Source organism: Schistocerca gregaria, chromosome 5, assembly GCF_023897955.1.
Source record: "Schistocerca gregaria isolate iqSchGreg1 chromosome 5, iqSchGreg1.2, whole genome shotgun sequence".
In the NCBI taxonomy this organism is placed as follows: Eukaryota; Metazoa; Arthropoda; class Insecta; order Orthoptera; family Acrididae; genus Schistocerca; species Schistocerca gregaria.
This window is the reverse complement of record NC_064924.1, coordinates 91,558,174-91,576,142: the sequence shown is the minus strand read 5'-3', so window position 1 is coordinate 91,576,142 and position 17,969 is coordinate 91,558,174. Positions and strand designations below refer to the sequence as shown.

General features: G+C 44.5%; 1 protein-coding gene across 1 annotated transcript in view; it reads right to left on the bottom strand.

Moving 5' to 3' along the window:
* LOC126272390 (UDP-glucosyltransferase 2-like) overlaps window positions 1-17,969 on the bottom strand; it is an 89,736-nt gene that overhangs the window by 30,149 nt on the left and 41,618 nt on the right. Inside the window, exon 4 of the mRNA XM_049975213.1 lies at window positions 11,455-11,709. Within this exon, the coding sequence (XP_049831170.1) occupies window positions 11,455-11,709 (255 nt within the window). The remainder of the gene's footprint in view (window positions 1-11,454; window positions 11,710-17,969) is intronic.

Sequence of the window (17,969 nt, the reverse complement as noted above, 5' to 3'; positions counted from 1 at the left end):
ATAACTTTGTCAAGTTCTTCCATGGCGATTTCAACTGTGGTGTTGCTAGTCTCAGTATCTGTTTTTCATTCCTTGTTATATTTGCGCGACGCGCAACTTTTCATTTAAGCAAGAGGTGAAGATTAATTATTTGAAGCGATAGGTTGATGTTCCCAGGACCTATCTCTAATGCGGTATTCTGTTTTATGATAGCCTTCAAGTGTTTGGACTTCTTTAGGACATGCCTAACACTTTATGGCGTGAAATCAAAGGGTTTCGTTTATCTACCGTTAAACATTACAGCTACACTATGTCGTCAAAAGTATCCGGACACTTGGCTGAAAATGACTTACGAGTTCGTGGCGCCCTCCATTGGTAATGCTGGAGTTCAGTATGGCGTTGGCCCGCCTTTAGCCTTGATGACAGCTTCCACTCACGCAACCATACATTGTCTGGTGCTGGTAGGTTTCTTGCGGAATGGCAGCACATTCTTCACGGAGTGTTGCACTGAGGAGAGGTATCAATGTCGGTCGGTGAGGCCTGGCACAAATTCAGCGTTCCAAAATATCCCAAAGATGTTCTATAGGATTCAGGTATGGACTCTGTGCAGGCCAGTCCATTACAATGTCATTGTCGTGTAACCACTCCGCCATAGGCCGTGCATTATGAACAGGAGCTCGGTCGTGTTGAAAGATGCATCGCCATCCCCCAAATTGCTCTTCAACAGTGGGAAACTGGAAGATGCTTAAAACATCAGTGTAACCCTGTGCTGTAATAGTGCCACAAAACAACAAGGGGTGCAAACCCCCTCCATGAAAAACACGACCACACCATAACACCACCGCCTCCGAATTTTACTGTTGGCACTACATACGCTGGCAGATGATGTTCACCGGGCATTCGCCATCCCAACACCCTGCGATCGGATCGTCACATTTTGTACCGTGATTCGCCACTCCACACAACGTTTTTCCATTGTTCAATCGTCCAATGTTTACGCGCCTTACACCAAGCGAGTCGTCGTTTGGCATTTACCGGCGTGATGTGTGGCTTATGAGTAGCCGCTCGACCACGAAATCCAGGTTCTCTCACCTCCCGTCTAACTGTCTAGTACTTGCAGTGGATCCTGATGCAGTTTGGAATTCCTGTGTGATGGTCTGGATAGATCTCCGCCTATTACACATTACGACCCTCTTCAACTGTCGGCGGTCTCTGTCAGTCAACAGACGAGGTCGGCCTGTATGTTTTTGTGCTGTACGTGTCCCTTCACGTTTCCACTTCACTATCACATCGGAAACAATGGAAGTAGGGATGTTTAGGAGTGTGGAAATCTCGCGTACAGACGTATGACCCAAGTGCCACCCAATCACCAGACCACATTAGAAGTCCGTGAGTTCCGCGAAGCGCCCCATTCTGCTCTCTCACGAAGTCTAATGACTGCTGAGGTCGCTGATATGGAGTACCTGGCAGTAGGTGGCAGCACAATGCAACTAATATGGAGAAAGTGTATTTGTGGGGGTGTGCGGATAGTTTTGATCACATAGGGTACATCTCTCCATCAGTGGGTTTAGCATAAACAAAGAATGGTGATCACATAACACAATATTAGATTACCTCCAGGAACATAATTTACGTTCCATCCACACAATGAGTGTTCGAGGCTGGCGATCGTCTGGAACCACTGTTTATAGCTTCCACAACACCTGAAGTGAAGTTGTCTACCTACTTAACAAATTGTTCAGTATCACTTAGTATTTAATCAAATTATTTATTCACAAAACCTTTACATTTTGTTGGCTGAAGCAGAAAAAATGCTGGTAGTAACAAGCGTGAAAGTTAGGAATTTCATAAGTTTTTCACGTTCAGGCCTAAAATGTACTGAATCTAGATTATGAGAAATTTTACACTGCAGAGGGTTTCTTAAGATTTCATTGCCCATTTTAGGTCTGACAGTTTAAAGAAGCCGAGAAGCGCAGATGCAGTACGCTAGTCCTCCAGCTAGAGTTGAGCCCACAGCTAGTACACCCACGGCTTCAGAGTAAGTTTACTTGAAGGTGCTAACCAACCAGAAAACAAACTACTCCTAATAGTTACGATCTTTAGTCCGTAAATGAAGTAAATACTGACGCAGTGTTGTTCAGACACTGTTCTCAGTCACCAACCATAATATCCCCAACACACTGAAAACGAAGGGCCTGCAAAAAAAGTAACCTGCACGCGTCGTTCCATGCTAACATCACTGTGCAACAAGAGTGGCGCGCTGTTAAGGATAAGGGTACTCAGAAATGGTGGAAAAATCGAAATTTTTTATGACTTTATTAAATTCTATAGTCTTTCCTGATTACATTGATATATACATTATAGGGTTTCAAATGGAAAATGACCGATATATGCCAAATTTTAAAGTTATGGTCTCGTATGCTACCACACCCCCTTTCTTTCTGTTACAGAAACCAGTATTATTTCGAAAAAAAACTGTGAATTTTCTGTTTCCAGCGATTATATGTATGATACATTGTATATGTTGGCAACAGTGCAGGTTTCTAGTGTGGGTAAATGGTTATCTTTGCTAGCATTTATTTTTGATTCGCTGAAGTAGCTTGTTCACGTATTACTGAATGTTTGTTACCCAAGTGCTACATATATTTGTGGAACTACATATCCTTTAGTGTGCAATAAATACCAATTATACCCCGCATCAAGAAATTCCATGGCAACTAGTTGATAAACAAAGTAAGCCACACTCTTTAAAGTAACCCATGTATCAGTTCTACAGGGAATAAACTCCCACATGGCACACCTCCTGGTGATTCAAATTTTTGCGTTAAGAGTGACGCTGTTTGTTGTGGATTTGTTGTTTTTGTTGATAAGGGCATCTTACTGATGGCATAGGCTGTCTGGAAATAACTGAACAACAAAGTAGCAGAATGGGTTTAGCGTCAAAATTAGTTATTCTGTCTAGATCCTGCAATGAATCTGCCTCGAAAATGACTTAGAACATTGTCCATAATTCATATGATGTGAATTTGAAGTTTGTGTATGCAATGCGTGCAATAGGAAAAGGAAAAAAGGTTGCTCAAAAGTTTTGTGGTTTGATGGACCTTCCACCTCCTCCCCTCCTCCCAGTAGGTTCGGCAAGTACATGAAAATACTTTTAGGTGCCTTGACGGTTGTGTCTGAAGCATCTATGAAACGTGCAGTAGAAGAACCTGTAAATGTTAGTGAAACCAGGGACATTGCTGTTGCACTTGATGGGACATAGCAACGTCGAGAACATCGTTCCTTCAATGGTGTTGTAAGTGCTACTCCTCTGGAGAATGGGAAAGTTGTCGCTGTTGAGTCCTTAAGCACTGCCACACCTGCCATGGGAGTGCGAACAGTATGATCGACATAAAACTGCCCACATCCACGCGGTATCTTGTAAATTCCTTCATCTTTCACAGATTTTATTAGTTGCCGGATCTTTGCCGGAGGCCTGAAGATTGTGTCAACAGGGAAGCTTAGTCGGCTCCTGAAGAGGCATAAAATAGACACAATCTTCAGGCCTCCAGCAAAGATCCGGCAACTAATAAACCCTGTGAAAGACGATGTAGGCCTCAGAACGCCAGGAATTTTAAAGATACTGTCTGGATGTGGGCAGTTCTATGTCGGCCAGACTGTTCGCACTATTGAACAGCGCCGCATAGAACATGAAAGGTGTTACCGTCCGCGCTATCCCGAAAAGTCAGCTGTAGCAGAACATGCTCTGGAAAACGGACACCGAATTGCATTCGATGAGACGTTTATCTTTAGACGGACTAATGGCTTCTGGGATAGCTTGATTAACGAGGCCATAGATATTAGAATTCCTGACAACACCTTCAATAGAGCCGGTGTATTGCAGCTGAGTACAGCGTGGGATCCGATGTTGAGGGAGTTGAAGCGGGCCCGGCAGTCGCGCGGCCAAAAGATTACTGTATATGGTGCGAGACCGAGCACCAGTGACGTCACGAGCGATGGCGCGGCTACATAAGCACAGCAATGACAACGACACGACAGTCATCCACTTGAAAATGGCAGAGGAAATCTCTGCCAAAAGCTCGTGGGCGGTAAACCACTTGACGCGAGAATGTTTCCTTCAAATAGTGAAAGTAAACTTACTTTCTACTACAATTTTAAAAGAACAATTCTAAACATTTAGCGCAAAATGGCGAAAGAAGTGTAATATAAGATAAAAATTTCGGCATTCGATATTGCTGTTTCGATATCCATATGTCGGTGAAATAAATGCCGCCTAAGCATATCGATACCTTTTGGGAAGAATATCGATACAACCTTATGTCGATATTTTAACAACAGCCCTAGTGTGAGGCAGCGCCTTTTTCGGGGTTTTCTGCTCATATTTTATCCTACACTACTGGCTATTAACATTGCTACACCACGAAGATGACGTGATACAGACGCGAAATTCTACCGACAGGAAGAAGATGCTGTGATATGCAAATGGTTAGCTTTTCAGAGCATTCACACAAGGTTGGCGCCGGTGGCGACACCTACAACGTGCTGACATGAGGAAAGTTTCCAACCGATTTCTCATACACAAACAGCAGTTAACCGGCGTTGTCTGGTGAAACGTTGTTGTGATGCCTCGTTTAAGGAGGAGAAATGCGTACCATCACGTTTCCGACTTTGATTAAGGTCGGATTGTAGCCTATCGCGATTGCAGTTTATCGTATCACGACATTGCTGCTCGCGTTTGTTGAGATCCAAAGACTCTTAGCAGAATATGCAATCGGCGGGTTCAGGAGGGTAATACGGAACGCCGTGCTCGATCCCAACGGCCTCGTATCACTAGCAGTCGAGATGACAGGCATCTTATCCGCATGTCTGTAACGGATCGTGCAGCCACGTTTCGATCCCTAAGCTAACAGATGGGGACGTTTGCAAGACAACAAACATCTGCACTTACAGTTCGACGACGTTTGCAGCAGCATGGACTATCAGCTGCGGTTACCCTTGACGCTGCATCACAGACAGGAGCGCCTGCGATGGTGTACTCAACGACGAACCTTGCTGCACGAATGGCAAAACGTCATTTTTTTGGATGAATCCAGGTTCTGTTTGCAGCATCATGATGGTCTCATCCGTGTTTGGCGACATCGCGGTGAGCGCACATTGGAAGCGTGTATTCGTCATCGCCATACTGGCCTATCACCCGGCGTGATGGTATGTATGTTCGACTGCTGCCCTGGTTAGCACATTCTACAGATCTCCCACCAATTGAAAATGTCTGGTCAATGGTGGCCGAACAACTGGCTCGTCACAATACGCCAGTCACTACTCTTGATGAACTGTGGTATCGTGCTGAAGCCGCATGGGCAGCTGTACCTGTACACGCCATCCAAGCTCTGATTTGAATGACCAGGCGTATCAAGGCCGTTATTACGGCCAGAGGTAGTTGTACTGGGTACTGATTTCTCAGGATCTATGCACGAAAATTGCGTGAAAATGTAATCACATGTCAGTTCTACTGTAATATATTTGTCCAAAGAATACCCGTTTATCATGTGCATTTCTTAGTTGTGTTGCAATTTTAATGGCCAGTAGTGTATTTACGTACTGAATTTGCATATGAGACTCTCTTGCTTCACTTACTTTCCGATTCAGTTTTTGCTTTTCAACTTTTCACCGGTATTCCGCGCTGATTACATGAGTGGTTAGGAGTAACTTGTAGCAATGTGGGTTAGCCACCTCTCTGTACTTAAACTAACATTTCATTCTTAAAACAATTTTTCCCATTAATTGGTCTTGACCACAGGAACGCTCAGGTGAAAAGAGGAGGAAATTTCATACTCTCTGGAAGATTGGTCAGCCACTCAGAAGGCAGCTCCGACACGAGGAGACCGCACAGATAGACACCCGGGCCTTTCAGGGATTATCCTCCTGGTTCAGCCTCCGGAGACAATGAGCAGCAGAATGGAAAACTTGTGTCGTCTATAGTAGAACGGGAAACCATTGGTGGAACGGGGTGAGAACTCTGCTTGTTAGTGCCGGCCTGAGTGGCCGTGCGGTTCTAGGCGCTACAGTCTGGAGATGAGCGACCGTTACGGTCGCAGGTTCCAATCCTGCCTCGGGCATGGATGTGTGTGATGTCCTTAGCTTAGTTAGGTTTAATTAGTTCTAAGTTATAGGCGACTGATGACCTCAGAAGTTAAGTAGCATAGTGCTCAGAGCCACTTGAACCATTTTTCTGATTGTTAGTAACCTTTCGGTGGAGTCCTCAACTGTCCACTTGCTGTTATCCCACTGTGTATGGTCTCCTGCCACTCGTGCGTCTGCAAATTTATAAATTTTGCTCTTCGCATGGAAATGCTGTGTGAAGCCCAACCACGTTTCCACATTTTCCGACAAAAACGTCTGTATGTGGGAATGGAGCGACACATGTTTTCCATATACTTATACATGCACCTCATTGGCGGGTACATCTTTAACTTTACGATGAGATGTAGGGGACGGACTTCCAGATCCCTGACTGGAAGGGCACTTAGGCCATTTCTGGGACTGGCTAGAAAAGATTATACAGGTTTCTTTCTGGTCTCTGAAGGAAGGCTACCAAAAATTTAGAGAGGCATTCGGTGTCGTATTGGGATTCATATGGGTAGTTTGATTCGAACTTGCTTGGTGAGGCTACTCTGGACTCTGCGGGCATATGTGTTTTCCTTGACTTTCGCCCTCTGCCAAGTGTTCGAAGTTCACTCTGAACTTACGCGCATCTGCGACGAGTAACCAGGAGGATGTTGAGATCTGCCATTCGCAGTCTTATCACATCAGCTCAGCCCAGCAACAGTTAGTTAGCAGCGGTCAAAGTTCGGCAGCCAGCTCAGTGACAGTTACGATGCTTGCAATGCACACTCCCGACTTCGGGAAACGCAGTGTATTAAGGGAATAAGATTTCTTTCCTGGTTTCTATTTTTTAGTCTTCCTAAGTTGATCTAAACGGCTCAAACAAGTTTTTCTGCAACCTAAGTCTTGCTTCAAAGGAGATTCTTTTCGTAACCAATTGTGTTTCGTTTCGTAATCAAGTTAACTTATTGGAGCTCACCCGCTTAGAGACGTTTCTTCATGATTCTTTCTTTACTCTCTGAACTGTTTTATGCTTCTGTTCGAATTCATACTTTTTTCGTGTAATTATATAATTTTGCAATCACAGTTCAAAACGTAATTGTCCAGCAACTGTAACAGCTATTGAGTAAAAATCTCTCGGTGTACATGCTGCGTCAATTCAGGATAAAACTCCAAGCTTTCGACCACTACCTCCATGGTCGTCGTCAGGGCTAAAACTGACTGTCGTAAACTAGTTTTTTTTCCTTTTTTGTGTTTCGATTCCTCCTGAAGGGGGCGGGCTGGTAGCAGCTTAGTACGCCGCTCTACAGCCTACAGAATTTGGTTTAAAAAGATGAAGATAATAAAAAAAATAACAATTGGCGACAAAATCGGCGACTTAAAGGTAAAATGCAGAAAATTCTGGAACTTAAAACATAAAACACAGGGTTGATGATGCTAATAAAATACATAGGAAGCAGAAAAATAATAGACAGACAATTAAAAAACACGGCGACAGTCTGGTTTCTGTTCGCAAGAGATATAAAATGCACACCCAGCGACAGCATGATTTCTGTTCGCAACACTGTGGAAAGACGCACAACACTGAACACTCACTTAAACACTCCACTAAAAAGTTGGCACAAATATGACATACCACAGCCGAGAGCAGGTGGGGGGATACTGGACAGATGACGGGAAAGAAAGGGGGGAAGGACAGGAAAAGTGAAGGGGGGGAAAGGAGCCAATGGAGGATGAGGATTCATAAGAGGGGTGGGGGGCTCCGAGCAGACGTGCCAGGGAGTGGGGAAGGCAGAGGATGGGAATACAAAAGGACTCGGGGGGGGGGGGGGGGGGTGAGAAGGGAGATAGGGAGAGGTTAGGTGGGGAGAAAACACAGGCTTGCAGTGCCATCCCTTTAATCAGGAGGTAAAGTGCTGGAAGTTTTCCTCTACAATTTTTCTTTATCCAGATGCACTCTTCCAGGTGCTGCTAAGTGCATAGCCGTTGTCTCTGTTAAAGTTGCTATCGCTAAGTCTAATTTCGACTGCTTCCCGAATCACAGAGTCCCAGTAATTCGATGCGTCAGTCAGTTTTAGCCCTGACGACGACCATGGAGGTAGTGGTCGAAAGCTTGGAGTTTCATCCTGAATTGACGCGGCATGTACACTGAGAGATTTTTACTCAAGAAATACGTCACGACAGACTTTGTAGCCATAACAGCCATTCATTTTCGTATTATTGTTCTATTTCAATTATGTAAATTCACTCTCAAATTGTTTTATGACCTCGACGTTTGTGTGTTCCGAATAATTTTTACACACTACTTGAATAAATATTATTTTTACCAGATCAAACTGCATCATTCAGCAACCATTAAAGTAAATTATTCAATTGAAGCGCCAAAATCCTCCAATCATTAGCAATACGCACGGCACCTGTCGAGTTCAGGAACTTACCAAATAACATTTTCTGACGTGTGTGTGGCAGTTGATTTTTTCAGGTAGCCTATTAGCTTTATGGGGGTAATCTAGATTCATGTTCAGAAAAAAAAGCAGAACACCTTGAAGGACTAAAGACAGGACGCTCATATTCACAGGAGACATACACTAGTATGTTCTGCAGAATTGATTAGCATTTCAGTCACCTGAGTTCAGCATGTGTCGTGTTGCCTAGTAGGCACAGGGTCGGCCATCGACCCTGACAACTTGTTCTATGCATGATGGCATCGACGCCAAAAGGCGCGAATGGCGTCCTCTGGTATAGCCATCCATGCTGCATTCAGCTAGTTCCAAAGTCCATCTGTGGTGGCTGGTTTGGGTCACAGTGCTGCACCTGTGGTTTCACCATATACCACACATTTTCGATTGGCAACACATCTGTTGATTTGGCGGGCCAGGGCAGAAGGTTGACATCCTGTGACACTAAGAATGCACGTGTTCGTGCAGCAACACGTGGTCGTGCATTGTCTTGTTGAAAATTGGCGTCTGGGTGCAGAAAGGGTAAGCCTACAGGTCGAAGGATATCATTCACGTGGGTCACACTGGTCACAGTGCCCTGGACACGCACTAGCTGTGATTTGTGGTTGTACCCAACAGCACCACACACCATAAGGTCTTGAGTTGGCGTTGTATGTCTTGTGCAAATGCGGCCACCGTGATGCCGCTCCTCCTGTCTGCTTCGGATCAATAGGCAGACATCATTTTCAAACAAACAGGACGCGGATACGTCCGAAAACAGTATCTGACCCAATGACAGTCCCCAGTGACGATGTTCCATACATCATTGTCTCTTGCATGTTTCTACACATTCGTCAAACAGCACGCAGAGGAGTGCACGACGCGCACGTAACCCATAATAAACGGCGATGCACTGTCACCACTGATAGTGTACGATGGGTTGCACTGGTCCACTGTTGCGCCAGAGTCGAGGAGGACGCAGGTCTGGCCTGCAATTCCACTCGGATGAGATGTCGATCTTCTCGGCGATTGGTCTGGGTGGTGCGAGCTGACCCATCTCATCGTGTTCTACGGTCTTCAGTGCACCATTTTGCACACACCCGTGTCACTGCCGGAACACTTCGTCCCGTGCGAGCAGCAGTTTCCCAGATTCATGCGTCACATTCCATCATGCCAATAATGTGCCCTCTTTCAAATTCACTGATTGGATAGTTGAGGCGTAGCGCCATATACCGTTCCTGCCTTGGAGGCGGTTAAGTGCGAGATGTGTCTCAGAGCTGGATAGTGACAGATGGTGACTGGACGCGCACGTAGTTTATGTATTAGCCGACAGAGGACACTATTGGATAGGGGACTGATTTAGTTTCGATTGTGCCCACTAGAGTGCACTAAAATAATAGAATGTTTTTCATAAACTGTTCTAATAATTTCATAAAGTGTTATTATGTCTTTTTGTGTAGATAAAATGTTATAAATGTGTTTTAGCAGTATGGATTATGCGTGAATGTGGTTTAAGGTTAATATGAAGATAAGTGTTCAAAGAGTTATGTGGTAGGATTTAGTGTGGGAAAATATCGAGGAAGTATGGATATGGACAAAGGGGAGTTTTGTAGAATAGGTTTGTAAAGTAAGTTTATGGTAAAGGGAAAGTTAATTCAGGTATAAATAAGAATAGTAAATAACTCTATGCATAAACAAAACTTCAGCATATTAGATAATTACCTCGGTAAAAAGTGCAGTCGTTAGGTTTACTATTTTGCGATTGATTATTGATGAAAAGCGCGTACTGACGCGGGAGAATGTTGTTTTGCTATTGGCTGTTGAGTAAACTGACCAATGGTAAAGCAATATTCTTCGCGCTCCTTTCTCTGCTGGTAGAGAAGACTTCTAGAGAAGAGTGGAAGCCTAGCCATGAAACAGTTCGGAATTGTGTAGTAGTAGTTCCGATAGAAACGATAAGTTGCCCGATCAAGCAGTGTTTCATACATCAAAAGTGTGGTAAAGTGACGGCATACTTATTCCGATGGGCGCGTAGAAATTTCGGAATTTTTAAATGAATTTTGTGACGAGAAAAGACATAAATTCCGTGTGGCGTATTAAGCAGATCGGTGGCTAAAAACTGTGACTGCATTTGGTACCGACAGACTTAATGTTTGACGAGCATTATTAATCAAAAACAATCAGTATTTTTTTAGCTATTACGTTTTCGGGAAATGCAACACCATAAACTTGCTAACGTGAGTGAAAGGGATTGTGAGTGACTGTGTTAAGACTAGCACGGGCTTGGCAGTGGCACTTGTTCACCCAAGTTTCAGAATATATTAATTGAGGACAAAATTTCCAACTTTCATTTCGTGTGAAAACTTTCTCCCGAAACGTAGATTGCTGACTTCAGTTGCAGCCTGGTTCACGTCGAAGTACATTAGGTTTCGCTCGGCTTCCCTACTGATGATTTGCTGAGAATGTTCACAGGTAGGTGCAGGTTCGTCGTAAAGGGACAGAAAGAACCACGCCACCGCATAGTGCGGTTCGCTCATACGAGTCCGAGGCATACTGCACGTCTGCTCAAGTCACACTGATGCATTACCTTCGGTTTATAGCAACAACGAGAGCCGGAGGCACATTTTACCGGTAGGTGCTGTTGTGTCGCGATGTCGGTGTTGACCTTGAACCCGGAGGTCGCCATGGTACGAATGCCAATCATTACTGCAGAACATACTAATGCACATGTGCTGTGAACATGATCGTCATATCTTTAGTCGTTCAAGGTGGTCTTTTTTTCTGAACAGAATGTATCATTTTATATGATCTGGGGTGACTCTGCTTTATTCTAATCTGGATACCGGCGAAGCACCTGATGAGCAAGAGGTCATGTTCGCAGCACACGCGCCTTTTGGCACATGCACCACAGTCGTGCTGGAGGTGACATACTCACCCTGTCATACACCCTAGGCAGAGCCATGCTGGAAGTGATGCCGACGAGCGGGACTCCGAATTTGGCGGCAAACACGGCCATGCAGTCGGCATGGAAGAACTCGGTGATGACGAGGTCGTACTGGTCGCCGGAGGAGAGCACGTGTCCCACCTGGGGCAGTGCCAGGGCGTCGGTGCACTGCTGCCTGGTGATGTACTTCATGATGATGGCGCTCACCGGCGGGGAGCGGGCCCGCTCTATCAGGTCCCAGGTCAGCTGCAGTCGGAACAAACACACACACACTGTACAGTTTATGGGACTAGTAGCACGCCGGTTACTAGCTCGCTATTTACGCGTTTCCTGTCCCCTTGGATCAGCACAAAAAAACTGCTGAAAGTTGAAATTGCAACGCCATACAGAGTCGATGAGGAGAGCTGTACTCAGCCCCATACTGAGTCTATGCGACTAGTGCCCGAGAGGACATACAGGGAGCGGACAAAAGCATGGAAACCCCAGAAACACAATACATTACCATACCTAATACGGTGTAGGGAAACCTTTGGCGTTCAAAAAAAACTTCCAGTCGTCTCGGAATGGATAAATACAGGTCCTTTATTAAGAAACAGAGGAGTTACAGACATTGGCCCTAGTGGACATTGATTTAAATCAGTGGGGTAAGTGGAGAATTTGTGCCAGACCAGGAATCAAAACCGGGTCTCCTGCTTACTACGCAGATGTATTGACCACTGCCCCATCCCGACACATTGGTCATCGCAACTGCACGGACGCCTCTTGTCATACCCAAATTCTCAACTTATCCTCAGACTACTAATGTAGTACCCATTGCCCATTATTCTCAGTACTCAGAGAATTTCGCCAGTTCCTGCAAGAGTTCAAGTGTGTTGTCCATCTGCACTGAAGTCTCAGTTTAATTATACACTGAAGAGCCAAAGAAACTGGTACACCTGTTTCAGGATAGAGTAGCATGGAGAGCTGCATCAAACCAGTCTCAGGACTGAAGACAACAACAACAACAACAAGGCAGAGATTTAGGAACCGGGTTTTAAAATGTAAGACACTTCCAGGGCCAGATGTGGACTCTGACCACAATCTATTGGTTATGAACTGCAGATTAAAACTGAAGAAACTGCAAAAAGGTGGGAATCTAAGGAGATGGGACCTGGATAAACTGAAAGAACCAGAGGTTGTACAGAGTTTCAAGGAGGGCATAAGGGAACAATTGACAAGAATGGGGGAAAGAAATACAGTAGAAGTAGAATGGGTAGCTTTGAGGGATGAAGTAGTGAAGGCAGCAGAGGATCAAGTAGGTAAAAAGGCGAGGGCTAGTAGAAATCCTTGGGTGACAGAAGAAATATTGAATTTAATTGACGAAAGGAGAAAATATAAAAATGAAGTAAATGAAGCAGGCAAAAAGGAATACAAACGTCTCAAAAATGAGATCGACAGGAAGTGCAAAATGGCTAAGCAGGGATGGCTAGAGGACAAACGTAAAGATGTAGAGGGTTATCTCACTAGGGATAAGATAGATACTGCCTACAGGAAAATTAAAGAGACCTTTGGAGAAGAGAGAACCACTTGTATGAATATCAAGAGCTCAGATGGAAACCCAGTTCTAAGCAAAGAAGGGAAAGCAGAAAGGTGCAAGGAGTATATAGAGGGTCTATACAAGGGCGATGTACTTGAGGGCAATGTTATAGAAATGGAAGAGGATGTAGATGAAGATGAAATGGGAGATATAATACTGCGTGAAGAGTTTGACAGAGCACTGAAAGACCTAAGTCGAAACAAGGACCTGGGAGTAGACAACATTCCATTAGAACTACTGATAGCCTTAGAAGAGCCAGCCCTGATAAAACTCTACCATCTGGTGAGCAAAATTTATGAGACAGGGGAAATACCCTCAGACTTCAAGACGAATATAATAATTCCAATCCCAAAGATAGCAGGCGTTGACAAATGTGAAAATTACCGAACTATCAGTTTAATAAGTAATGCATGCAAAATACTAACGCGAATTCTTTACAGACGAATGGAAAAACTAGTAGAAGCCGACCTTGGGGAAGATCAGTTTGGGTTCCGTAGAAATATTGGAACACGTGAGGCAATACTGGCCCTATGACTTATTTTATAAGCTAGATTAAGAAAAGACAAACCTACATTTCAAGCATTTGTAGACTTAGAGAAAGCTTTTGACAATGTTGAGTGGAATACTCTCTTTCAAATTATAAAGGTGGCAGGGGTAAAATACAGGGAGCGAAAGGCTATTTACAATATGTACAGAAACCAGATGGCAGTCATAAGAGTCGAGGGGCGTGAAAGGGAAGCAGTGGTTGGGAAAGGAGTGAGACAGGGTTGTAGCCTCTCCCCGATGTTATTCAATCTGTATATTGAGCAAGCAGTAAAGGAAACAAAAGAAAAATTTGGAGTAGGTATTAAAATTCATGGAGAAGAAGTAAAAGCTTTGAGGTTCGCCGATGACACTGTAATTCTGTCAGAGACGGCAAAGGACTTGTAAGAGCAGTTGAACGGAATGGACAGTATCTTGAAAGGAGGATATAAGATGAACATCAACAAATGCAAAACGAGGATAATGTAATGTAGTCGAATTATGTCGGGTGATGCTGAGGGAATTAGATTAGGAAATGAGACACTTAAAGTAGTAAAGGAGTTTTGCTATTTGGGGAGCAAAATAACTGATGATGGTCGAAGTAGAGAGGATGTAAAATGTACACTGGCAATGGGAAGGAAAGCGTTTCTGAAGAAGAGAAATTTGTTAACATCAAGTATAGATTTAAGTGTCAGGAAGTCGTTTCTGAAAGTATTTGTATGGAGTGTAGCCATGTATGGAAGTGAAAATGGACGATAAATACACTCCTGGAAATGGAAAAAAGAACACATTGACACCGATGTGTCAGACCCACCATACTTGCTCCGGACACTGCGAGAGCGCTGTACAAGCAATGATCACACGCACGGCACAGCGGACACACCAGGAACCGCGGTGTTGGCCGTCGAATGGCGCTAGCTGCGCAGCATTTATGCACCGCCGCCGTCAGTGTCAGCCAGTTTGCCGTGGCATACAGAGCTCCATCGCAGTCTTTAAGACTGGTAGCATGCCGCGACAGCGTGGACGTGAACCGTATGTGCAGCTGACGGACTCTGAGCGAGGGCGTATAGTGGGCATGCGGGAGGCCGGGTGGACGTACCGCCGAATTGCTCAACACGTGGGGCGTGATGTCTCCACAGTACATCGATGTTGTCGCCAGTGGTCGGCGGAAGGTGCACGTGCCCGTCGACCTGGGACCGGACCGCAACGACGCACGGATGCACGCCAAGACCGTAGGATCCTACGCAGTGCCGTAGGAGACCGCACCGCCACTTCCCAGCAAATTAGGGACACTGTTGCTCCTGGGGTATCGGCGAGGACCATTCGCAACCGTCTCCATGAAGGTGAGCTACGGTCCCGCACACCATTAGGCCGTCTTCCGCTCACGTCCCAACACCGTGCAGCCCGCCTCCAGTGGTGTCGCGACAGGCGTGAATGGAGGGACGAATGGAGACGTGTCGTCTTCAGCGATGAGAGTCGCTTCTGCCTTGGTGCCAATGATGGTCGTATGCGTATTTGGCGCCGTGCAGGTGAGCGCCACAATCAGGACTGCATACGACCGAGGCACACAGTGCCAACACCCGGCATCATGGTGCGGGGAGTGATCTCCTACACTGTCCGTACACCTCTGGTGATCGTCGAGGGGACACTGAATAGTGCACGGTACATCCAAACCGTCATCGAACCCATCGTTCTACCATTCCTAGACCGGCAAGGGAACTTGCTGTTCCAACAGGACAATGCACGTCCGCATGTATGCCGTGCCACCCAACGTGCTCTAGAAGGTGTAAGTCAACTACCCTGTCCAGCAAGATCTCCGGATCTGTCCCCCATTGAGCATGTTTGGGACTGGTTGAAGCGTCGTCTCACGTGGTCTGCACGTCCAGCACGAACGCTGGTCCAACTGAGGCGCCAGGTGGAAATGGCATGGCAAGCCGTTCCACAGGACTACATCCAGCATCTCTACGATCGTCTCCATGGGAGAATAGCAGCCTGCATTGCTGCGAAAGGTGGATATACACTGTACTAGTGCCGACATTGTGCATGCTCTGTTGCCTGTGTCTATGTGCCTGTGGTTCTGTCAGTGTGATCATGTGATGTATCTGACCCCAGGAATGTGTCAATAAAGTTTCCCCTCCCTGGGACAATGAATTCACGGTGTTCTTATTTCAATTTCCAGGAGTGTAGTTTGGACAATAAGAGATTAGAAGCTTTCGAAATGTGGTGCTACAGAAGAATGCTGAAGATTAGATGGGTAGATCACGTAACTAATGAGGAGGTATTGAATAGAACTGGGGAGGATTTTGTGGCACAACTTGACTAGAAGAAGGGATCGGTTGGTAGGACATGTTCTGAGGCATCAAGGGATCACCAATTTAGTATTGGAGGGCAGCGTGTAGGGTAAAAATCATGGAGGGACACCAAGAGATGAATACACTAAACAGATTCAGAAGGATGTAGGCTGCAGTAGGTACTGGGAGATGAAAAAGCTTGCACAGGATAGAGTAGCATGGAGAGCAGCATGAAACCAGTCTCAGGACTTAAGACCACAACAACAACAACAACAACGTCTATGGTCACAAAATCTTTGTTAACAGATTACCGGTTTCGGTCTTTAATGACCCTAATCAAATCTACAGCAAAAATTGGAATAACATAAATACACTCGCAAAGTGTATACAGGTTAAGAACAATATATAGATCATAATGGAAAGTAGTACTGACACAATTTACACTTGTGCGCTTTAAATATGAAGAGGCATACCTGTTTCGTAAAAACAAAGTCCTAATGTACTGCAGCCATAGTGGCATCGTCAAATGTTAAATGCGGAATCAGCACCAGCACCGTCAAATACATATAAATAACATCACATGCACGAGTCATGTCGTCAGTAAAACTGCTGTTTAAAGCAAGCTGTCGTACAGTACCCACAAGATGTTTGTGTTGCAAGTTCACCAGATGTCGCTAATGTCGGCGTACACTAGTTATCAATAATTATTTGAGACAGCGAAAATAAAGGGGGATACAATAGTTGAAGTCTGTAAGAAGTTTATAACGTATAAACGGCATTACAGTAACAAAAAGCAATAAAAAGAAGAGCACGACAAAAGTAATATTGTTAAAAAGAGGAAGAGCTAAGAAACCTTGGTTGACATGTGCTCAGTGCTAATATTGTAGATAATGACATAAATATTAAACACCGTTGATAGTGCACCGGGTAGTATTAAAAAACCATAAAACAAATCGTTAAAGGAGCCACAAATGAAAGAAAACATAGTGTTGCACGTAATCTTCATCTTTTTAACAATATTACTTTTGTCGTGTTCCTCTTTTTATTGCTTTTTATTACTGTAATGCCTTTTATACGTTATAAGCTTATTACAGACTTCAACTATTTTATTCTCGCTGTCTCAAGTAATTATTGAAAACTAGTGTATGCCGATATTAGCGACATCTGGTGAACTTACAACACAAACATCTTGTAGCTATTGTACACGAGCTTGTTTTAAACAGTAGTACTACAGACAGCATGACTCGTGCATGTGATGTTATTTGTATGTATTTGACGGTGTTGATGCTGATTCCCCATTTAACATTTGACGATGCCACTATGGCTGCAGTACATTAGGTCTTTGTTTTTATGAGACAGGTATGCCCCTTCACATTTAAAGCGCACAAATGTAAATTGTGTGAGTACTACTTTCCATTATGGTCTATATATTGTTCTTAAGTTGTATACAGTTTGCGAGTGTATTTATGTTTTTCCCATTTTTGCTGCAGATCTGATAATGGTCATTAAAGACCAAAACCGGTAATCTGTTAATACAAAGTTTGTGTAAATTAAAGGAAACTTATTACATACACGGGTCACTGTTTTTTCGCGACGATGTCGCAGCTTGTGAAACTGAAGACTAACTTTGGAGTTCCTGCACGCTCTGCAGTTCCCTGCTTACGGAGCTCTCTTCTTGTAGTTTTGGTTCTGACAGGGATCGTGAAGGCGCCATTCAGTTCCGCTCCGATTTTTCCTGCTATCGCCCTCTTATTTTTTGTCCCAGTCCTCTTCAACGACGTCTGTCACCATCGCTTAACACACAATTTCGTCCAAATTGTGACTTAGCAGATGATGTTTTTCCACTTTCCCCGTAAATCTTCCATGTGGTGCCTTTTGAAACATCAAACGCTTGATTATGGAAGCACTCACCATACGAGCAACAACAATTTCCCAACGTTCGAACTCAATTAGCTCCCATGTGATGCATACACAACTACATAAGGCATTCTTGTGGCCACGACTAACACTTGAAAGATATTGAGGACATTGCACAAACGTCATTCGTGGTCAAACACAACAGAAAAACTTGCAAACTTGGCTACCATCTGCATTTTTGTTCAAATATGCATTTCAAA